Source organism: Sarcophilus harrisii, chromosome 1 (genome assembly GCF_902635505.1).
Source record: "Sarcophilus harrisii chromosome 1, mSarHar1.11, whole genome shotgun sequence".
NCBI lineage: Eukaryota > Metazoa > Chordata > Mammalia > Dasyuromorphia > Dasyuridae > Sarcophilus > Sarcophilus harrisii.
In genome coordinates, this window is record NC_045426.1 from 688283673 (window position 1) to 688307358 (window position 23686).

At 39.8% G+C, this 23686-nt stretch overlaps 1 protein-coding gene across 4 annotated transcripts in view; it reads left to right on the top strand.

The window, feature by feature from the left end:
- Nucleotides 1–23686, top strand: part of CCDC63 (coiled-coil domain containing 63) — a 57242-nt gene that overhangs the window by 25064 nt on the left and 8492 nt on the right. For all 4 annotated transcript variants that reach the window (XM_031948578.1, XM_031948579.1, XM_031948577.1 and 1 more), the window contains exons 5-9: nucleotides 10255–10374; nucleotides 12084–12265; nucleotides 16952–17133; nucleotides 19672–19892; nucleotides 23483–23557. In XM_031948578.1, the coding sequence (XP_031804438.1) occupies nucleotides 10255–10374; nucleotides 12084–12265; nucleotides 16952–17133; nucleotides 19672–19892; nucleotides 23483–23557 (780 nt within the window). The remainder of the gene's footprint in view (nucleotides 1–10254; nucleotides 10375–12083; nucleotides 12266–16951; nucleotides 17134–19671; nucleotides 19893–23482; nucleotides 23558–23686) is intronic.

A 23686-nucleotide genomic window follows, 5' to 3' on the forward strand; every position in this document is an offset into this window, starting at 1 on the left:
GACAACCTTTACACTCCTTCAGCAAAGTAGATATGCCTCAGTTTAGCATCTCACCAGCAGGAATAATTAGTTAAAATTGTAGACTTCCAGGTATATCATTTCCTCTAGGCCCTTTCCCTTGCAGTGCTCTGGGTTTTTGGTTTTCTTCCCTCCAGAAATGAATTTAGCTTTAAGAGTTGATTTGACCCTAAGGGCATTTTGTAAATCTTACTCTGAAGTGAAAAAACACTAGTTACAATTTTCTGCCTGGAGTTATTGTTCTGCGTGGAGTTGTCTTTGAAGCCCTTTTCCCCTTCTTTTGTCTTCTCTGCCTCATTCCCAGGCCATCAGTAACCCTGAACTCCTGAGTTTACAACCACATCCATTCCCAGGGACTCAGAAGTCAGAAGGGATCTCAGTCAATCTAGTTCAACAAAGTATACTTAAGTATTCCCGCCAACGTATCCATCCAGCCTTCAGAAGCTTAGAGATGTAGCCTTAGAGAGGCCCTCACAAGCCATCTCACTTACCCACCCATCATTTTACAAATGAGGAAACTGAGTCCCAGGGAGGAGAAGCCCAAATTCACACAAGCATTATGTAGCAGAGTTGAGATTCCAAAATTAGTCTTCTGACTACTTCCACTGTACTGAGCTACCTCTTAAAAACTGATTTAAAGGCTGCCTATCACGGGAGAGCTCACTTCCTCCCCAAAAGGCCCATTTTACTGTGGGATAACCATCCTTATTAGTAAGCTCTCCTTTCTGTTGAGCCTAAATCTGCCTTTGTACAACCCCTACTTATTCATTGTGCTTCTGTCCTCTGGGATCAAGTAGAGCTACTTGGATTTCTCTTCCAAATGTCAGCCTTTCAAATGCTTAAGGATGGTGTCCATGTGCATTGTTCCCATCCAAATTATCTCTTCTCTCCACTAAACATTGTCATTTCCTTCATTTGATCCATGTAAAAACTCAGGGCTCTTCACCATGATTTTTGGAGGCCTTAAGTGCTTAGTACATAGTAGGAGCTTAAAAATGAATAAGTGAATTTGACCATTTTGGTAACTCTCTTCTGAATGCTTTCTGAATGATTCATGGGAGCCCTAGAATGAGAGGTCTAAGAGACTGTTATGTGTTTGGATGGTTTTTTCCCTGTTCATCATAAAAATTTTTATCACAAGATATGTCCCTTTTCTTTAAGAGATCACCAAGGGGTACAGTGGAGAGAGTGCTGGGCCAGGAATCAGGAAGACCTGATTTCAAATTCTACGTCACATACTTATTAGCTGGGGCAGCTAATTGGTACGATGGATAGAGCACCAGTCCTGAAGTCAGGAGGACCTGAGTTCAAATCTGACCTCAGACCCTTAAAACTTCCTGGCTGTGTGACTCTGGGCAAGTTACTTAACCCCAATTGCCTCAGAAAACAAATAAAAAATAAAGATACATAGAGCTGTGTGATCCTCAAATCACTTAACCATGATTTGTCTTAATCTACTGGAGAAGAATATGGCAACCCCCTCCACTGTCTTTACCAATGGGCAATATGGTCCAAAAGATTCGAATACGATGGAACTGACTGACAATATTCCAGGCACTATGCTAAGCCCTGAGGATACAAAAAACATAGTCCCTGCCCTTATGGAGCTTACAGTCTCATGGGAGAGACAATATACAAACAAATATATAGAAAGCAGGTAATATACAACACAAATAGGAAATGATTAACAGACAGAAGGCACTAGAATTAAGAGGGGCTGGAGAAGTCTTTCTGGAGAAGGTGGGATTTTAGTTGGAAGGCAAAGAGGCCAGTAGTCAGAATGTAAAACCTGAGAAACTGAGGCAAGATAGAGATGAGAAGTTTTAAAATATTTTATTAGAGGGAGAGTTTGGACTGGCCAAGTCATCTTAGCCAACTGGCTGGATCAGATGCTTGTCTCAAAGCATTCAGCAACGAGCGAGGGATTCCAGAGACTCTTAACAGGGCTCTAGCCATCAAGGAAACATAGGTAAAAGGGGTAGTAGAGCACTGGTGGATGGCACTTTCCAGGAAAGGACCATAAATTCAGTTCTGACAGGTTGGGGGTAAAGAGGAAGGATCATAAATTCTGGTAAGTTGGGAAGAAGCTAGAGACAGGACATCTGAACTAGGAGATGGGGGGGGGGGTTTCCATTTAGGTATTTGAGATAAGCCATCCAGAGTTTTATGACTCTTTAGAATGCTAGTGGCCAGGGCTCCCAGTCCTAATTATCTCAGTCCTAATGGCCAAGAAAGGGGGGTTGCCACCAGGGAGACTGAGGCAGAATAATTCAGGAAACTGAGTCAGGGAAACTGAGGCATAACATGAATTGAGGAAGGAGAGAGTTCTTATTATGGGGTTCAACCAGAGAGAATGCCTGGAGCCTAGAATTAGAGAGTCCTATTAGTGAAACAGCCAGAGGCTGGTCATGGAATAGAAGAATACATGGTAGGGAATAAAGTGTGAGAAAGCTGGAAAGGTAGGAGAGGGAAGGTTATGAAGGGCTTTGAATTTGCTCCTGGAGGTGATAGGGAGCCACAGCAGTTTATTGAAGAAGGGAATGTATTTTAGGAAAAATCATATCAGGGAGGTTGGACAGGACTGGGGAGAGACCTGAGGCAAATGCAGCAGCTGTTGCAGTAATGCAGGTATGAGGGGATAAAGCGGTGCACTAGGTTGGGGGGGGGCAGTGTCAGAGGAGGGATGTGGTAAAGTAGAAATAGACTTGTTTTAACAATAACTGTTTTTTACAATGCTGTTATCACTGTATAAATTGTTCTCCTGATTTGCTCATTTTATTCTTTAACATACATATGTTCTCCAAATTGTTCATTTTTAAGTAATATTGACGTTAAACCAGTTCTGCTATAACACTTGTTTTGAAAATGAGAATTTGTTCCAATGCAACATAATTCCAAACTTCAAGTTTGCTCATGAGCAATTTCTTATTCAAGAAACAACGAGAACACAGAAAATAGCACAATTTGACTCACAAGCTGCTTCCCTTCTGAAACCTGCTTCCACAACCTTTAGGTCTTTGTCAAGATGAAACATCATTTTTATCCTATGTCATCTGGTACCATGAGGATTATGGGCAGGAGGGTTGTATTGTATCACATTTCCTTTCACCATGGCCTTTGCCCTAAGACTCAGAGCTGTGGCCTGCCCAACTCTGAGAAACTTTCCAAGCTCAGCCCTTCTGAGAACCTGGGAGCAGCAGCCCAAGGCCACAGATGCAGCCATTATTTTCTGCTGAATTACTATATTTCTTGACCAGTAAACATATATAAAATGGCTACTATTTTAATTAGATTCCAATCTTTTTTTTTTTTTTTTTTAAAGTATCACTGGCTGAGTTTTGGAGTATTGTGCTTCTACCTCCATTTCTCCCTCTTAGGCCCTGTGGTTTTTGTTAACTAATATTATCTCATGTTATATTTTGGGGGAATGTATATGTCATGTTATACCAGAACTTAGCATAGTTTATATTGTTCTCAGGTTCAGTTTATTCAGTATGTGTGTATTCCCATGTATTTTTGTCTTTTTAAAAAATCATTTCCAGGGGCAGTGGATAGAGCACTAGTCCTGAAGTCAGGAGGACCCGAGTTCAAATCTGATCTCAGACACTTAACACTTCCTGGCTGTGTGACCCTGGGCAAGTCTTAAACCCATTTTCCTCAGCAAAAAAAACCAAAAACAAAACATCCCCTTCACCATTTTTTAAAAAATAACAATCACATTCATTTAGGATATTTTATTTAGCCATTCCTCAAATGTCAGATTCCTTTTAGTTTCCAGTTTTTTTCCACCACAAAAAGAACTGCTATAAATATTTTTACACTTACACGTAATATAGTTTCGTCAAAGCCTATTTCTAATTTAGCAACTTTTTGTGTAGAAATCCAAATTACTTTCACAATGGTTATACCCATTCCCAGGTCCACCAGCAGTGCAGCAAAGGGCCTAATTTTCCGCAGCCTCTCCAACATTTGTCATCTTTGCCAGTCTGTTGAGTGTGAGGTAGAATCTCTGAATTGCTTTAACTTGTGTTTTTTTAATTATTAGAGATTTGGAGCAGTTTTTCCCATTTCTAAAGATAGCTTTGTTTTTGTCCCTTAAAAATTGTCTGTTCATATCCTTACACATTATCAATTGGGGATCAGCTTTTATTCTTATAAATTTGAATCAATTTCATATTTATGCATATGTTTGTATTCATACACATATATATGTATACATATATGAATAAAATAAGGCATTTATTAGAAAAGCTAGCTGCAAAGATTTTTTTCTAGTTGTTTTCCTTTTGATCATAGCTTTATTTGAATTTTATACACAAAATCTTGCTACTTTTGTGTAATAAAAATTATCTACTTTATCTTCTCTGATCCTCTCTATCCCTTGTCTGGAAAGATCCAAGAGGTCATTTTTTTTCCATGTTTCTCTAATTTTTTTATGATGTGATCCTTTGTATCTGGGTCACACATCCATTTGGAGCTTATCTTGGTATATAGTGTGACGTGTTGGTCTAAATTTATTTATTTTTAATACCACTGTCCCAGTTTTCCCAGCAGGTTTTTTTCCCCAAATAGTGAATCCTGGCTCCATTTTATAGTTGAGGACAGAAAGAAATTGACATAGATGGAGGAGCAATGGCTCTGGTGTCTGAGGTCCTGGGTTCAAATCTTTCCTCTGACTACTTGACTACTGATATTTATGTGTTCTTGGACAAGTCACTTAGCCTCCTTAGACTTGTTTCCTTTTCTGTAAAATAGGGGTTGGACTAGAAGGTTTCCAAGATCCCTTCCAGCTCTAAATCTATGATCCTATAATGAGACAAAATCAGAAAGACAGAGACAAAGATACAGAGAGAAGACAGAGACAGATACACATAGAGATAGGCAGAGAGAAACAGAAACAAAGAGACCGAGACAGAGAAAGATGGACAGAGAGAAACAGAGAGAGTCAAAGAGGGAGAAAAGAGAGAGAGACAAAGAGAAGACAGAGACAGAGAGAAGAGAGAGACAGAGACAGAGAGACAAAGATGGACAGAGACAGAGACAGAGTGAGTCAAAGAGGGAGAGAAGAGAGACAGAGACAAAGAGAAGACAGAGACAGACAGAGAGAGGAGAGACAGAGACAGAGAGACAGAGAGAGACAGAGAGAGAGAGACAGAGACAGAGACAAATAGAGACAGAGAGATGGGGGTGAGAGAAGAGAGAAGTTGTATAACGGATGGAAGTGACGTCTTAGGCTCATATTATAATGGAGGAATGAACATTCTGAAGTTTGTACTGTTCTTATCCTTTAAGACTCAGCTCATCTCTCTAATGCTTTTCCTGATTATCTCTAAAGCTTCCATCCTCAAACATCCTCTGAGCACTTTGAGTGTCTCCCCCCTTCCCTTGTATCTTTGATGACAAAAAATAACATTTATAATCTTCATACTCCAAACCTGGAGCCCAGTGGCTGGCTCTGAGTGAATGTTTGTTGAATCGATTTGGGGTTGAATTTGTTTAAACAACAGTCGTGTTGGGCTGTCCCCTTCCCTATTCTTTTCCTATTATGTTGCTTCTCCATAAGCCTTTCATTAGAAATCTTCAGGCAGAGGAAGAATGACCACACATTGAGGAGGCAGGAGGGGAAATCTTCCTCCTAGTATAAATTGGATTTAGGTGAGCGGCAGTCTCTTACAACTGAGTATAAACTTGAATTACTCTATCCTAATCCAGTTACTATAATCTCCCAATTAGCCACATGACTACATGTAATTTAGGAAAGTATACTCTCCCTTATGATTTAATATTCTCCTTCGTGCTCTTTCTTTACTTTTTAAATCTAGGATCTCATTTTTTTGATTCTGTGAATGAGCCCCTTCCCACCATTGCTGATCTCCTCCGTCACTCATCTTTATGCCCCAGGATACCTGTGGAAAAGATGCTGGACTCGAAGGAAAAGGATCTGAGTTCAAATTCCACTCTTGCCACTGTCTGCCACAGTCTGGCTTCTGACCTCATCATTCCACCAAACTGTTCTCTCCAAAGTTACCAATGATCTCTTCATTCCCTGATCCAAAAGCCTTTCCTTAGTCTCCATTCTCTTTGACATTGTTGATCATTCTCTCCTATCTGATACTCTCTACTCTTTAGGTTTTGGGGACTTCAATGCCTCCCTCCTTTTCTATCTGACCCTTTCTTTTCAGTCTCCCTGGCTTCCTTCAAGTCCCAGCTAAATCCCATCTTCTCCAGTTAAGATGCTTCAAAACTTTCTTAATTCTAGTGCCTTCTGTCTGTTGATTATTTCTTATTTATCTGTACCTTGTATGTACATAGTTGTTTGCTAGTTGGGTGGTTGACTACGTAGTCCCTTCACCTCTTTGGGACTTAATTTCCTCACCTCTAAAATAAGAAGGCAGGGGGTTGGCTAGATGACCTTGAATGTCCTTCCTTTTTGTAGATCTTTGAGCCTGGAATTTTTACTACAGTGTCTTATATTTCCTATCACACCTTCACAAAACTCATCCCAGGGTTACTGTTGCCATCTGCCTCTCCTTTGCCTTTGTTTGCTGCTGAATAAAGTGATAAAAACTGTGTAGATTATGTCCATCCAAAAACATGTTACATATCATCAGCTCAGCCTTCGCTGAGGCAAGCCAACGCTCTTACTCGTTCCAATTTAATTCACTATTCCAATCCACACAGTCTATTCCAAACCTTTTTGTCTCCCCTCAAGTATTCCACCCACCCTCCACCCTCTAGGCTGAGGACTTCACCTTACACTTTACTGAAAAAAATTGCTGTCTTTCATCAAGAGCTAGCTCTTCTCTCCTCCTACTCATCTTGAATCACTTAGACATCTGCCACCATCTTCTCTTTTAGTCCTGGCTACGATAAAGGGGTGATTTTTCTCCTTGCCAAGGAAAACTCCTTCACATGCATTCATGATCCCACTCTCTTTCATTTTCATCAACAAATAGTCTCTCAATCATTCCCACTCTCTCTTTGTTCTTCAGTATCTATCTACCAGTTCCTTTCTCCATCTCTATAGACATTTCTGCCATCTTAAAAACAAAACAAAACAAAACTTCTCTTGACCTGATCATTGCCCCATGGCCATTGTCTTATATATCTGTTCTCCCCCTTGAGGCTAAACTCCTTGGAAACTTGTTCATAATTGGGGCCTCCACTTTCTTCTCACTCTCTTCTAAATCCTCTGCAACATGGCTTTCCACTTCATCCTTCTACTCCCTCCAAAGTTTCCAAGGATCTCTTATTCGCCAGATCAAATGGCTTTTTCTCACTCTTCTTTACCTCTTAGTAGCTTTTGACACTGTTTATAATAATCTATCTCCTCTCTCTATTTTTGTATTTCCTATCCTGGTTCTCCTACCTGTTTGATCACTTCTCATTCTCCTTTGCTGGATCTTCATCCAGATCCCTTCGGCTAATTGTGGATGCTCCCCAAGGTTCTGCCCTGGACCCTTTTTTTTTCTTCTCCTCCTATATTATCTTGCTTGGTAATCTCATCACTCCGTTTCCTGTCACCTTATCACCTGGATTTAGTTATCATCTCAAAGTAGATGATTGATTTCCTTTGTATTTCCAGGCTTATTCTCTCTCCTGAGCTCTAGCCCCTCATCATCAGCAGCCTTTTCAACATCTTCCAGATGCTCTGTAGGCATCTCAAAATCAACATGTTTAAAACAAAATCCATTATCTACATTCCTCCCAATTTTCTGCTTCTCAGCCCCCAACCTTCTCTCTTTCTAACTTTTCTATTGCCATTAAGGTACAATTATCCTCTTAGTCACTTGGGCTTGCAACCTTGGCTTTATTTTTTTTTTTCTTTTCTTTTCTTTTCTTTTCTTTTCTTTTCTTTTCTTTTCTTTTCTCTTCTCTTCTCTTCTCTTCTCTTCTTTTCTTTGCACTCACATGCACCCCACCTACCTAATCTGTTGCCAAACCTCACCATTCCTATCTTGAGCACATCTCTCCTAAATGTTCTCCTCACTCCCCTGGGAAGTGTAAGAAGTAGTGGCAGCTTTGCTACCCTGATACAGGCTCTCATCACCGTGTGCTTCCACTATTGCAATAGTCTGCTGACTCATCTTCCTGTCTTGACTCTCCCTACTCAGATCCATATTTCACATCAAAATACTTTTTCTAAAGTAAGGTCTGACCATGTCACTGCCCTACTCACTCAGCATTGACCTAATACCTGTAGGATTAAATATAATCCTCTTTTGGCATTTGAGGTCCTTGACCATCTGGCCTCTTCCTATCCTTCCTATTTTTGTATATGTTATTCCCAAGTACACATTCATACACTCTATGTATGATAAGCTCCTGTGAACTCCTTGCTGTTCCTCAAACAGGACCGTTCATCTCCTGACTCCATGTTTTTGCACTGGCTGTGACCCTTACCTGAAATGCTCTCTCCCCTCACCTCCCCTTTCTGGCTTCCTTTAAGACTTAGCTCTAATTCCATCTTCTACAAGGGGCCCTTCCCCTCTTCCCTGCTACTATTGCTTTCCTTCTGGGATAACCTTCTTTCTACTCCGTACATATTCTGTATGTATCTAGTTATTCACATTTTGTCTGGTCACTAGATTACCCTTGATGCCAGGGATTATTTTTAGTCATGAACTAAATGCAAAATTAATTAGAACTTTGGGCCTTCAGATATTTGATATTTGTGTGACCCTGGGCAAATCACATTATGTCTGCCTCAGTTTCCTCATTTGTAAAGTGAGATAATAACACTCACATCTCATGGTTGTTTGAAAGTCAAATTAGATATTTATAAAATGCTTGGCATAGTATCTGGTAAGGGCTATATAAATTCTAACTATTATTATTGATAATTATAATCGATGGGAGGAAATAAGATGTAGAAACAAGATTCCTTGAGTACAATGGATCTGTAATCATCATTTCAAAGTTATCTCCCGTGACCCAAGCAAATCACATCTCCTATGATTTCTTCACAAGATGTATCTACCTGATGCTGGGGGGCCTTCTACAAGTTTCCTTGATGTGGCCTGGGTGCCATGGGGCCCACAGGTTTTATTGGTTTCTTGAGTTCTCAGTACATGAACATGTCACCATTTTTTCCCCATTATTTTCTCATTTGGTATCTTTTTGATGACATGTTCCTATGTAATTCCTTGTTTACAATATGATGTGGCCTATGCAATTTTCTCTATGAGAGTAAGGACTGGCTGATTTCTTGTCATTGTATCTCCACTCTCTTGATACTATTTCCTTCCTTCCTCCCTTCTTCCTTTCCTCCCTCCCTCCTTTCCTTCCTTATCACCTGGACTTAGTTATCATCTCTAAATAAATGATTGATTTCCTTTGTATTTCCAGGCTTAGTCTCTCTCCTGAGCACTAGTTCCTCCTCCTCATCTGCCTTTTCTTCTCCCTCCCTTCCTTCCTTCCTTCCTTCCTTCCTTCCTTCCTTCCTTCCTTCCTTCCTTCCTTCCTTCCTTCCTTCCTTCCTTTCTTCCTTCCTTCCTCTTCCCTCCTTTTTTCCCTCCTTTCCTCTGTCTGTCTGTCTCTATCTCTCTCTCCCTTCCTTCCTTGGACTTTTTTAGAACAAAGAATTTCTGTAATTCAAACTCCTTCTATCTGCCATGCCATGCTTGGAACATAATAAATGCTCAGAGGCAGCTTAAGTCACAGCAGATGGAGTGTTGGACTCAGTCAAGAAGATCCTGGTTCAAATCTCATCTCAGATACCTACTAGCTGTATAACCCTAGACAAGACATTTTATTGTCCACAGCCTCAGCTTCCTCATATGTACAGTGCTAATAACATTCATAGGGTTGTTGTAAGGGTCAAAGAAAATAATGCATGAAAAGTGTTTTATAAACATCAAAGCATTATGGAAGTGCCCAATATAATTATTATTATTATTACTGCCAATACTTTGATTGTTGTTGATTGATTGTGTGTGTATGTATGTGAGCTGTCCAAGGATCAGCACACCAAGATTTAAGGAGATTTATTACCAGGTTTTCTGGGAGCTATAGGGTGATACAGTATATTTTTCTGACATGGCAGCTCTTAAAAGTCATCTAGACTTTTGGGGATCTACACTAGTGAGGGAGGAGTCACTCCATTATGGGTCATTATCATGGGAAATAAAACATGGGTTGCTAAGTATCAAAGAAAAAGGTGGGCAAAATTTGTGTGGGCATCAATACAGCTGGCTTTTTTTCTTCCTTTCTCTTCCCCTCCACCGGCTCTCTAAGATAATGGACATAGAAAACAAAATCTTGGAACAAAAACGAATCTGGATGAAAAAACAGGAAACCCAAAGCCCCCAGAAGTTACAAAAGCAAATTTCTATTCTGGAGACCCATTTAAATCTGGTAAGTGACATAATTGACCTCACTACCCAAACCACCCTTTCCCCCTGCAATGGAAATAATGGGATATAATAGGAAAAGAGCTAGAGGACCTGAGTTCAAATTCTTTCTCTGATAGTTACTATCTACGACTTTGGTCAAGTCCTTGAGTCAACAGGGACCTATAAAAGCTATAGACTATGACTTCTGGAGTCCCAGCTCTAGATCTGGGTTCCCATGATCTTCTGACCAGTTTGAGTCTCATTTCATTCATTTGTAAAATTTGGGTGATCCTACTTATTCTCCCCACTTACAGGGTTGTGAACTCTTAAAGTACTTAGGGAAATCAACTTTCAAGGGACTTCTTGGGGAAGAGAGAGGGGTTCATGGAAATATACACTGGGCTATTAATTTTGGGGGGCCTGGAGTTGAATCTTAATGCTCTGTAGGGAAAAGACTTTCTCTGTAGACTTTCATCCCACATTGGTGGTCTCTAAAGGGTGATGCATAAAAGGAAATTCCTGAATTCCCACTAAATAGTGTTCTTATCATTTTCCAGTCTTATATCTGGCTTAAAATGCATCTCTTTGGACCAAAGGTAGAGAGAGGTGGAGGGGAAGGCAGGGAAGGAGGGAGAGAGGGAAGAAGGAAGGAAGGGAAAGAGAGGGAGAGAGAGGGAGAGAGAGAGTGTTCTTCACACATTGACTGTGTGACCCTGGGCAAATAATTCAACCTTCTTAATGCCTCAGACAATTCTCTAAGCTTTTAAACTTCCGAGTAGGAGCCAGTCTGCAATAGTTGGGTGAACTTTCTCCCTGGAACTCCCTATACTGATTTAATCATGGTTCTGGCCCCTAAAAATAAAGCCCCAATCCTGCCTGAACAGCACCCCTTCTCCTGTTCATTGGCATAGGGAATGAGCTGTTTGGCACCACACTTGAAAAAAAAGACATTGATAAGTTAAAATATGTCTAAAGAAAGACAATGAGAATGAGGAATGGATTCAGAATCACTCCACATGGAAGGTCCATAGAAGGAAGTAGTGTTGTTTAACTTAGAAAATAAATGGTGAGGGGTCTGGGTAGATTGATGAATGGGGATATGAGGGCTCCACAAAAGTTAGCATGTGAAAGAAGGGATTAAACTCATTCTGCTTCTTCTCTCCACCAAGTTAAAACTAACAGCTATAGGTGAAAGTTACCAAGAGGCTAGTTTGGGGCAAAAATAGGAAACACTTTCCCGTGATGGGAGATGTCACCATGTAGATTAGTCTGCCCCAAGATGGGGTGGGATGGAAAGGAGAGTCTATTTCAGTTCGGGGTGGATGGCCACTGGGGATTTCTGGAATTCCAAGGATGGAGCCATGGCATGATCAGAGAGACCATAACACTTTTTATGACAGAGTGACCATGAGATCCCAGATCCATTTCCAAAAGGGAAACTTCTTGCAGAAAAGCTAGCTTGATAAGGAAAAGAGCCCTAGTTTGGGAGGCAGAGAAACTGGGTTCAAAACCCAGCTGTGCTGCTTACTTCTAGATGACTTTGGGCAAATCCTTTCTATTTCTGGTCCTCAGTTTCTCCCTTTGTAAAACAAATGAGTTAGAGCAGATGGTCTCAGATCTTCTCTTGATTTAAAATTTTTATTTTGATATTTGAGAAGCACATATTACGTTTCCATGCAGAGCTGTCTCTTCCTTTTCCCACTAAACCCTGACAGGTAGTCTCTTGGGTAGGTCACTGTCCACTTTGACAAAATGCTAACCACCAATTCCAAGTACCGGCATACCATAGAGGATCTGCGGTTTGAGAAGGCAGCATATGATCATGTCTACCAGCGTCTCCATCGGCGGCTTATGATGCAGAAGAAAACGATGAATGTAGCCATTGAGCAGTCTACACAAGCTTACAACCAGCGGTAGGCAGGGAAGGGAAAAGGGCAGACTGGGAGGACTTTGGGGGCTTGATTGAAAATCTGGTATCCCTCTTGGGACTGAGAGGAAAAAAATCTATCTCCATCTTGGCTAGAGAGGTTGTATCTCTTCTATGTGGAAAGATTTGTGTTGCCTATAAATCAACGTTTGTTTTTTGAGAGGGAAAGTTGACTTTAGGACAAAGGACTTCTAGAAAGAGAATCTAGTAGAACTCCATAGAGTTCTATGGAAAGATAAGAGATATGTTTGCAAAGGAGAAAAATGCCCCTCTATACTTCTAATGCCAAAAATGAGAACTCATGATCTCATGATCCTATGATCCTATCTTTCCTCTCTCTCTCTCTCTCTCTTTCTCTCTCTCTCTCTCTCTCTCTCTCTCTCTCTCTCTCTCTCTCTCTCTCTCTCTCTGCCTTTCTCTTACCACTTAATTATCTATCTATCTATCTATCTATCTATCCATCCATCCACCAATTCATTTATGCTGGAAGCCTGCAATGCAGAAGAGAGTGAATCTGGTGACCAAGCTTATGAGTTCCTACTTTTTATTGTTTTGGCAATACCTAATTTTGGGTTCTAGAAATAGTCTGTGCTATAGTTCAAATCCAGATTTTGTTGCTATTTGTGTGATCTTGAACAGGACAATTAACCATTCTAGGTCTCAGGTCCTTCATCACTAAAATGAAGGAGTTGGATTAGATTTCTTCTGAGATCTCTTCTAGCAATAAGTCTACGAAAATATGGTCCTTTTAAAAAATATTTTAGAGACTCTTGGGCTCCGTACATTTCTAGAACTTATTCATATATGAGAAGAGTCTGTGATTTTGTCAGTACAGAGAGGTCTTGATATGGGAACTCCTTCCATCAAGGCATATAGAGATCCTAGAGAATCACCTTGCAACACTGAGAGATTAGTGACTTGGCTAGGGTCATAGTTAGTGTCAGAAGAAGTATTTGAAATCAAGCTTCCTGACTCTAAGTGTGTTGCTGTATAGGAGGTCTTAATAAATATTTAGACTATTTATTTGGCTATTTAGGGCTTCCTAGACTCCACTGGGCTGCCAGTTTCTGGAGCTTGGTTCTCTCAACTTGTACCTTTTTTGAATTTAGAATTAGAGTACTTCATGGAAAGGGCACCTTTAATGTTCACATCCCACCACCTCTGATAGTTAGTCCCTATGTGGCCCTAGGGCAAGTCACTCAGACTCATCATTTGGTCCAACTTTCTTATTTATTGATAAAGAAACTGAGGACAAGGAAGTCAAGTGATTTGTCCATGGTCACATGAGTAGTTAGCCAACATGGGATCATATCTATCACCTGAAAATTCAAACCAATCAGAGATTATTTAATTATATATTTATTATAAATATATCATATATTATATTAGGTCTGAACTCTGTCTAATGGAACTTACTTAAAATGAAGAAATACTTTAAAACCACTTATAATTATTGCTATTTGTTGTTTAAAAAAGAAAGGAGAAAAGTAGTGGGGTAGCCACTGGGTTATATATATGGTTTTCAGTCTTCCTTTCTTACAAAGGGGTCTTGAGCCATTCCATTAGTCTTATAATTCCTCATTTTTCTTTTCTGTCAAATGGGGATAATCATCATTATTCTCTATCTACTTCTCAAGTTGAGCATGGAATCAAATTCAAAAATTTGCTGCAGCCACCTTGAGTGAGAGACATATGCTCCCTGTATGGCATTTTTCTCATCATTAGCTATTTCACAATGTCGGAGCTCTTGTCTTTGTTTTTTTCTTAAAGGAGCTCGGCTATAAGTTTAGGAGGTTAGGAATTCTCCATTGTCTGTCAAGTCTGGATAACTTGAGGTACTTTGGATTTAGGATACAGAAACAGTATAGAAGAAACTTGCCTTGTAAGTGACTTGGTGTTATGACAGAAATAGTCTGACTGAATCCTCCACAAGGAATGGCAAATGTTACCTTGTTAACAGACTAGCAAAGTGTCTTCTTACTAAGATCTGAACCCTCACTAAGAAGCCCTACCAAATGTGGGAGAAGAGATATCAACAGCTTCTTCCATTTCAACCATGAAAGCTAGAAAGTATCGTGTCATTTCCCAATAGAAAAGTTTATGGGCTACTGGGAAGAGACATGGGCTAAGGTCTGAGTTTGGACTGAAAAATAATAGAATTAGTTCTGCCTCCTTATTTTCACTGTGTCTACATTTCATATACTTTTTATGTATATTGTACATGTTTAGGGTTTTTTTAAAATCAATGTCATCACTTTTTTTTAGTTGGGGAATTTGGTCCATTTACATTTATAATCATAGTTGTTTAAGCCTGTATTTTTTTCCATTAAATTCTTTATGTTGTTTTTTTCTTCCCTGTTTTCTGTCAGCACTTTGTTCCTGTGGTTTGTTATGATTACGCAAATCTGATCCAGGTCTCCTTCCAACAAACATGGAAAGAGATGTAATAATCCTCCTATTATCCTGTCAACCTCAAATTCTTTTAGTTGCTTTTATTATTCTCTCATTTTATCCCTCCCTTTTCTAGTTATGAGAAGAGAGTGACATCTTCCCATTTTCCATTTACTACCCTCTTACTTCTATTGCTCCCATCTTCTCTTAATTTTAATGACCTCAATTTATAACACCCTTTTCTAAACAATGATATTTTTATACTACCTCCATTTTTAAGTCTTTTCTCCTTCTATGATATGATCAACTGATGGGATTTTGACATACTCAGAGAGATGGAAATGCTCCCTTATTTTTGTATATATATTTTTCTCCCCAATAGAATGTAAGCCCTTTATGGGAAGAAACTTCCACTTTATTTTTGTATAGCCAAAATCTGGAAGAGAATGCCCAGTACATAGTAGTTACTTAATAAATACTTATTGAATTGTATTAGTTACTAATCAAGATATTTTTAAAATTCTGAACAAATCTTGACTGGTTCCAGTGAGTACTGAAATAAATTTGGGAGTAATCGATTCTATTACATTCCTGTTAAGATATGATAACATCAAGACTATTTTGCAAAGGACATTTTTGTAAATGAAAAAAAGTTAAGTGGGGGCCTTGGTCCTAACTTGACTCTTAGGGTTTAGGGAAGATCTTTTCAGCACTCTGGATCCATGTTTATTTATGTGTAAAATGGAGTGGTGAGAATTGATAAGATTTTCTAATCTGATATTCTTTGGTTCTTTTCTTGGACTCTCTAAGACTGATAGAGCATTGAATGAAATGTTTCTGTGGTGGGAATAAGAGCTCATTGTCTTCTCATATACCCTTGTCAACGACACCATGTCAACCACCATGAAGCAAAACATTTCAGAGAATTGCAATTCAAAACAAAGCCAAACAATCCAATCCAATTTAACCATTTTTGAGGCCTCCTTTGTATCATCATACAACATGCATAAGTGCATAAGCCCTTAGGATGTGAAGACAAAAATGAAATTCTTGCCCCCAAGGAACTTATATTCCAGATACAATGTAATAATAGCTAATTTATAGCCCTCTATAGTTGGCAAAGTGCTTTTGATAGGTTATCTTCATTTGATACTCATAATAGTTCTGTGAGATAGGTGCTATTTTCATCTCCATTTTGCAGATGAGGAAACTGAGGCTGAAAATGATAAACAAAATGACTTAGAAAGGATCACTCAGCTGGTAAAAGTCTGGGGCAGAATACCAACCCAGGTTTTTCCTAACTCCATCCTATCTAAAAAGTTAATAAATATAGAACATATAAGATAGGAATGAAATCTGTAATTTCATCAGCATAAGAAACCATTTAAAGGAAATATTCTCTACCAAAAATAGTGTTTTATATTTACAGCTTTATATGGTACTCTAGATGTAAAAATAATTTTCCAGGGTAAATATGAAGAGGACTAATAATCCATCTGGGGCTTTGGGAGAAAAATCAGGAATGGCTTTATGTATAAGCTGGTAATATCTGAGTTAGAGTCTTTGTGGCAACTTAGGTGGTACAATGGATGGATAGAAGATTTGGGAATTGGGAAGACTAGTTAAAATCCTGTCTCAGATATTTGCTATCTCTGTGATCCTACAAAAGTCATTTCATTCAACACTTTCAGCCTCAGTTTCCTCATCTATAAAATGAGAATAATGATAGTATTTTACCTCACAGGGTTGTTTTGTAAAGATCAAATTAATTAACTCATGTATTTTTAAATCCCTAAAGGGATATATAAATTCTGGCTATTATTAACTATTAACCAGGGATTTAAAGAGAGATGTGGGAAGAAGATCCAAATAAGAGACAAACAGATCACTTCATCAGAGATTCTAGACAGGAGGTACAAAGACATGGAAATGAGAGATGTCATGTATGGAGATTAGCAAGTAAGTCTATTGGCTGAAACCCAGAATATGAGATGGAGATAAAATCATTCTGCAAAGATAGCTGGGAAGGGCTTTTTACAGGCCAAACAAAGGAGTTGTCATTTTATCCTAGAGGCAATAGGGAGCTTCTGAAGCTTCTTGATTTTCTGGTTTAGAAGAACTAACATTCACCAAGGACAAAGGTGGGTGTCTCTGATCAGTCGGAAGGAGATTTCTTTCTTCTAGAGGAAGACAGGGATGAGGAGAGCTACTGTAGTTTCCAATGGAGATAAGATGGAGGAAAGTTGCTGAGGTCCCCAGCTTTGCATTTCTCTCTTTCTAGGCAAGAAGCAATGGCTCGAATAGAAGCCATGAAGGAACGACGGGAAAAAGACATCTTCCAGTACAAAATGGAATTTAGGGAGCTGGAACGCATTTATGATCATGAAGCAAAGCTGAAGTCCTTCTTATTCATCAAACTTATGGACCGAAGTGAATTTGAAGAAAAGGCCAAAAAGGAAGAAGGTACAGTTCCCCTTCAGGGAGTAGTCTGTGGATTACTGCTAGTTTCTAATCTCGTGCTAATGTATTATAGTGTAATGGAAAGAAAGACCCTGAGGGATGAAGGGTTGGGTTCTTACCAGTTCTGCTGGTGGTGCTGGTGAGAGACAGCAGTGGCTAGAGGACTGGACCCAAGTTCACGTTCAGCCACAGACACTTATACTAGCTGTGAGATTCTGAGCAAGTCACTTCACCCTGTTTGCCTCAGTTTCCTTATCTGTAAAATGGAGATGGTAACATCACAATCTTTCAGCACTGTGAGAAAAAAAATGAGATAATATTCATAAAGTATCATATAAATTACTAGTCTTTGTCATCATCATCATCATCATCATCATCATCATCATTGCCATTATAGCTACTAACAAGAATGGTGCTGGCCCTTAAGGAGGTCTGAGCAACTTATCCACATCTAGATCATTCTTATGATTGATGATAGAATGATAAAGAAACCAGGTTCTAGGCTTTATATGCCTGTCCTCAAGCATCCTCCCCAACCCTCCTATTATTTTTTTAGCTGACCTCTACCTACAAACACATTTAAATGGCTGCTGATGCACTGGAAGCTGGAGGGAGACACAAAGTGGAGAAAAGATGAGGTCCCTGCCTTTATGGAGGAAAGGGATTGCAGTGGATGGTGATGAGATAGATTGAATCAATCCACAAATATTTATTTAGCACCTAATGTGTAGATACATAGGTGGATAGACAGCTGGTGTCCAGATCTGGAAGACTTGAGTTCAAGTCCCACCTAAGACACATATCAGCTCTGGGACCCTGGGCAAGACACCTAACCTCTCAATGATCTAGGTAACTCTTTAAGATTGTTATTGTTTATCCTTCCTTCTCCAAGAGGACCATGACATCAGGAAGGTGATGCCATGACATGCAAGTGAATTGGATTTAAGTGAGAGAGGCTGTGCAAGGTCACCAGCCTCTCTCCTTCCGAGCCATTTGGGTCCCGTGGCAAGACGACTTCAACATGACCGGAGATGGCCCCAGATGCAGTGGGAGACCCTGGCCTTTTAAAACTAAGGTCTTTAACATGTCTCAGTTTGACTGAGGCAATGCCCATTCAGTGATTAAGGCTAGGTAAGAAATGAAGCAAAAAATGGCTTCTCTTATAAGTCAACCCCCCTCCCCCCCAACAAAAAACCAAAATCATTCTGAGAGGGGGAGACCCTCAAGGTTCTGGCTAAAACAGAAATAATCATTATTTATATTCACTCTGAACCAACAGGGCCCAAACAATAACCAGGTAGGGCTTGATCTGGGACCTGCTATTGGCCAGTCAATAAGAGCCAGAGTGATTTGGGCATAAGATATGATCTTTAAGAAAGAAATCTAGCCTGTGAACCCCAAGATATCTTGTAAGGTTTCAGCAATCAAAATGGACATTCCTTTGGGCAGAGCACCCATAGGTAAGAGAGGATATGATACTCTCCATGGAGAGATGGAAAGGAGGACTTACATGGTCAGTACATGGATTTCACTTAGTTTTCCTGCTTTCCAGGAGAAATCTCCACCACCCTTGCTTTAGGGTTTCCTTGGATAGAGAAAGGAGGAAGGCCCTCTAAGTTTAAGGTTCTTAACCTCAGGTGCTGGGAATCTCACACACGCACACACACGCACACACACACATATACACACACATTATATATGTGTATGTATATATATATATGCATACATGGATATGTGTATATATAAACTATTTCCATATTGTAATCCAATTTGGTTTTATGTATTTAAAAACACTATCCTGAAGGGTGTGGCAACAAGGTGGTGTCAGGAGGACCTTAGTCCAAATTTAGCCTCACTTACTAGCTATGTGACCCTGAACAAATCACTTAACCCTATTTACCTCAGTTTCCTCATCTATCCAATGAAGTGGAGAAGGTAATGGCAAACTAGTCCAGCTTTCAGGGAAAGAGAAAGTTGGAATTATCCCAGGGTTCAAATCTTTGGAAAAAGACCAAAGAAGCCCATCTCCACAGCCATTCAGGGCCTTGGGAGGTAAGCAGGGGTCCTTCAGGGTGGGGACTCTCCTTGAGGGGAGGATAGAGGCCAATTTGTCAGGAGTGCAAGAGGTATCCTTCAAGGCAAATAGTCCTTTCCAACGGAAGACTCTCTCCTAAAAGAATAGAAAAAGGTAACCAGAGCATGTACAGGCTCTCTTTCAGGTAAGAAGGGAGGCACGCTCCCCTCCTGCAGATGGTGGGCTATAAGAAGTGCCTGTCAGGCCTTAGATCTTGTTGGGATTACAGCTTCTCATTCGGGGGAGAAGGAAAGCAGTTCCCTCAAGAGGAAAGGGTCCCTCAGGACCATAGGCTCTTTTTCAGGGGAGACATCCCTCTCCCTGAGGTGAAGGGTTTATCCTCAGGGCAAATGTTCTCTAGACCATAGATTCTCCCTGGGGAGAATGGAAGACATTTCCCCATACTATGGGTCGGCTCTCCTTCAGGGGAAAATGCCAGCAAGGGCTGAGCTCACTGTCTTGTGCAGCTCTCAAGGCCAGCAAGCCCCGAAAGAAGCTTAAGGGGGAGAGCTTCCAGAGCTATGAGGTAGCACACATGCGCCTGCTCAAGCTGTCCAAGCACGGGAACCTGGAACAATTGGTGAGAGACTACTTGGCAGAAGAGGAGAAGAACTTTGCTCGATTCAACTACGTCACAGAGCTGAACAATGACATGGAGATGCTGCACAAGAAAATCCAGAGTATCCAGGTCTCTGCCCTTTCCCAGATCCCTTTTCCACCTTGGGGGCCCCCAAAGTTCAGGGTTACATTTCACGCAATCACTATGTGCTGGGGGTAGGAGGTGAAGAGCATCCATTCATATAAGATCTATAATGGTCTGAAAAGGGAAACAGGTTTAAAACAATCCAGCCACTCATCAACATCATGCCCCTCTAGAAGCAAGTGGCATCCTGGCTAGTATTATACTTTGAGTCAGGAAATCCTGAGTTCAAATGCCACAATAAATACTTATTAGCTGGCTTAGAGAAAGTCCTATCACTTTTCTGAGTCTCAGTTTCCCCATTTGTAAAAAGAAGGGTTAGAGTCAGTGGCTTTTACGGCTCCTTCCAGCTCCATATCTCTGATTCCGGCAGTGCCATCTGCTGGCTAGCATGTTTTAGGAGAGGTTTCTTCACTTGAAAGAAGTCTTGGCTATTACAGACCTAAGGATGGGAAGGGACCTCAAATGGTCAGCACATTTTCCCATTCTACAAATAGGATGTGGACTGGGTCCATTTTTGCCCACACTGGAGGAAAATGACAGCCTTTGACCCCAAAATTTCGCTTAGCCACATTGAGCAAAGAAGTGTTTTTGGAAGAGTATAATGGAACTTTGAGCGTGGAGTTAGGAAGGTAGGAAGACCTGGGTGTGAATTCTGCCCCTTACACTGTGTGACAATGACTAATCTGTTTGAGCTCTCTGAGTCTTAGGCAACTATCTGAGATTATAAAGTGGGTTTGGATTGGTACAGCAAGGAAAGCACAAGTCCTGCGATCATGAATCTGCCTTGATGAGGCTATCCAATCCAACCCCTTCATTTTACAGATGGGGAAACTGAGACCCAATGAATTAAATGGCTTGTGCTCAATGTCACATTGTTATTGATAGTATTTGAACCTAGGTTCTTTGATTCTAGAATTAATACTCTTTCCAAAGAAAGACATTACCTTCTTGAGATATTGACATAATGTCGGGCAAGAGTTCTAATCGTTCTGTTGGTTCCTTAATGCCCTACCTAGCTAGCTAGGTGATGTAGTGAATGGAGATCTGGGTCTAGAGTCAGGAGGACCTGAGTTCAAATTTAGCCTCAGATGTATGACCCTGGGCAAGTCACTTCACCCCATTTGCTTCAGTTTCCTCATCTGTAGAATGTGCTGGAAAAAGAAATACTAACCCACTCTACTATATTTGCCAAAAAAACCTCAAATGCAAAAAACCCCACAAGAGTTGAATACAACTGAACAACAAGAACAACAAATTAGTAAAATCTCAGAACAGCAGTAATGGGAGGGGGAATGTCTGTTTATAAGATCAGAAATGCCATTGTTGAAAAAATAATTTTTTTTTTAAGGATACTCTCTATTTTTATATCACTCTCATTTCTTGATATACCCTGCCTCTTTTAGCCCTATCCCTACCTTCAGCCTTCCTGGGGAAAAACAAAACAAAACAAAAAACAAACAAACCCAAAAAACCCACAACTAAGCAAAATGAAACAAATAGCAAATATACCTGGCAGTCAAATACCACATTCTTCTTCTATAGACTCTCAGCTTTGCAGCAAAAAGAGGCAGTTAAAAGGATGAATAAAATGATTAAAAAATCTATTCATCCATTTATCACCCATATTTATCTAGCATCTGTAGCTATCTACCTGTCCATCTAGCTATTATTTATATTTATATTTATCTATATATTTATATCTATCATCCATATCTATCTATCCATCTACCTATTAACCCATTTCATCAATCTATATATCCGTTATTTATCTATTCAACCATTTATATCTATCATCCACATCTATATCTACCTACCAATTAATCTACCTGCCTATCTATCCATCCCTCTATCTATCTATCTATCTGTCTGTCTGTCTGTCTGTCTGTCATCTATATCTACCTACTAATCAGTCTGCCTATCTGTCTATCCACCTATTTATCCATCCATCTGACTATCCATCTATTATCCATATCTATATGTATCTGCCTGCTGATATGTCTTCCATCTATCATCTATATCTGTCTGTCATCTATATGTATCTTCTTACTTATCTACCTATCTTTCTTTCACCTATATTTGTCTATCATCTATGTCTGTCTATTCATCCATCCATTGATATCTATCATCAATATCTATTTATCCTTCCATCCATTCATCATCCATATAAGTCTATCATCTACAGCCCTCAGTCTATCCATCTGTCTGCCCAACTATCCACCATCCATTCTTCTATCTATCTATCATCCATCCATCTATCTATCTATCTCTGTCTACCATCTCTTTCTTGCTATCACAAAATATCTGCCTCATTTGGGAAGGTCAGTTCTTTTTTATGAAAGTGGAAACTGGGATTTAGAATAAGGAGGCTGCAGGGTCCAAAACCAATCTTATTCTCTTTGTGACTTTAGTTAAATCACTTTTATTTCTCTGGATCTCTGTTATTCATGTAGGAAACGAGGGGGATGTATTAGCTTCTGAATTTCTCATCTTCTGATAGGTACTTATGATAGGTAAGTTGTCTCTTCCAGATCTATATTTATTACTAAATTACTCTGCTTGGGCTGACTCAGTTTACTCCTGTTTAATAATATCAACTCCTATTTATCTTCTTCATTATCACTAACATCTGTAGAGTGTTTTGAGTGCAAAGCCCTCTTCAAATATCTCATTTTATCTTCACAACCAGCCTGTTATTATCCCCATTTTAAAGTTGAGGAAACTGAAACAGACAGAAGGGAAGCGACTGGCCCAATATTCTACTATAAAGCATCTAAGGTGGCATTTGAATTCAGTTCTTGTTGATTTTAGATCCAGTGCTGTACCCACCTGTCTCTATCTAGTACCTTTCAGATTTCACTTGAATCTGAAGAGAGATGTCCATGTAGGACAAGTTTATTATATAAAATAGAGATAGCTAGTGACACATTGGAGAGCACAATAGACTTGACACCAGCAAGATTTCAGTTCACTTCTAACCTCAGACACTTAGTAGCTGTGTAAAACTGGGGAATTCACTTCCCCTCTGGCTGCCTCAATTTCCTCCTCTATAAAATGGGGTTAAAATACCGACCTTCCTAAGAGATAAAGATCAAGTGAGACAACCTATGTGATGTGCTTTGCAAATCTTAAAGCACCGTATAGATGCTAGCTACTATAACTACTTCCTTTTTACATAAGGAAATTGAGTCTCAGAAATAATCTACCTTGGATTACATAAACTAGTAAGTGTCAGAGATGGGATCTAAACTTAAGTCTCCTAAATTAAGGACCCAAACTTTTTTCTAGACTGGTTTCCTCTCTGGAATATGAGAGGATCAGACTGGATGCTTTCTAAAGTTTGTGAGCCTGGATCCCATGAAAACAAGAACAAGTGTCCCTCTCCAGCTACGATATAAACAAACTGTTTCAGGAGGCAACATTGTCTCTTAGTTTTGCTACTCCTGCCTGGAGAAGCTCATAATTAAATAGTATAAAATCCATAATCACACTCAGGTTTATTTTTTAGTGGGATATTAAGGGTGGGTGGGGGGCAGTGTGCTATAATCACTCTCCCAGTATGTTTCTCTTTGGTATAGGATGAGATTTCCCTGATGAAATCCAAGCAGCAACTTTCTGATGATGAAGGTCAACAGGCTGTAAAGGAATTGGAGGTGAGAACCGTTGTGGGTAAGTTGAGGCAAGGTAGGAATCACCTGGGCAGTCAATTAGCCAGTCCCTTGACCAGTAGATGTTAAAATCTCTTGTTCTGTTGTTGATCTATTCTGTTACTTTGGGCAATT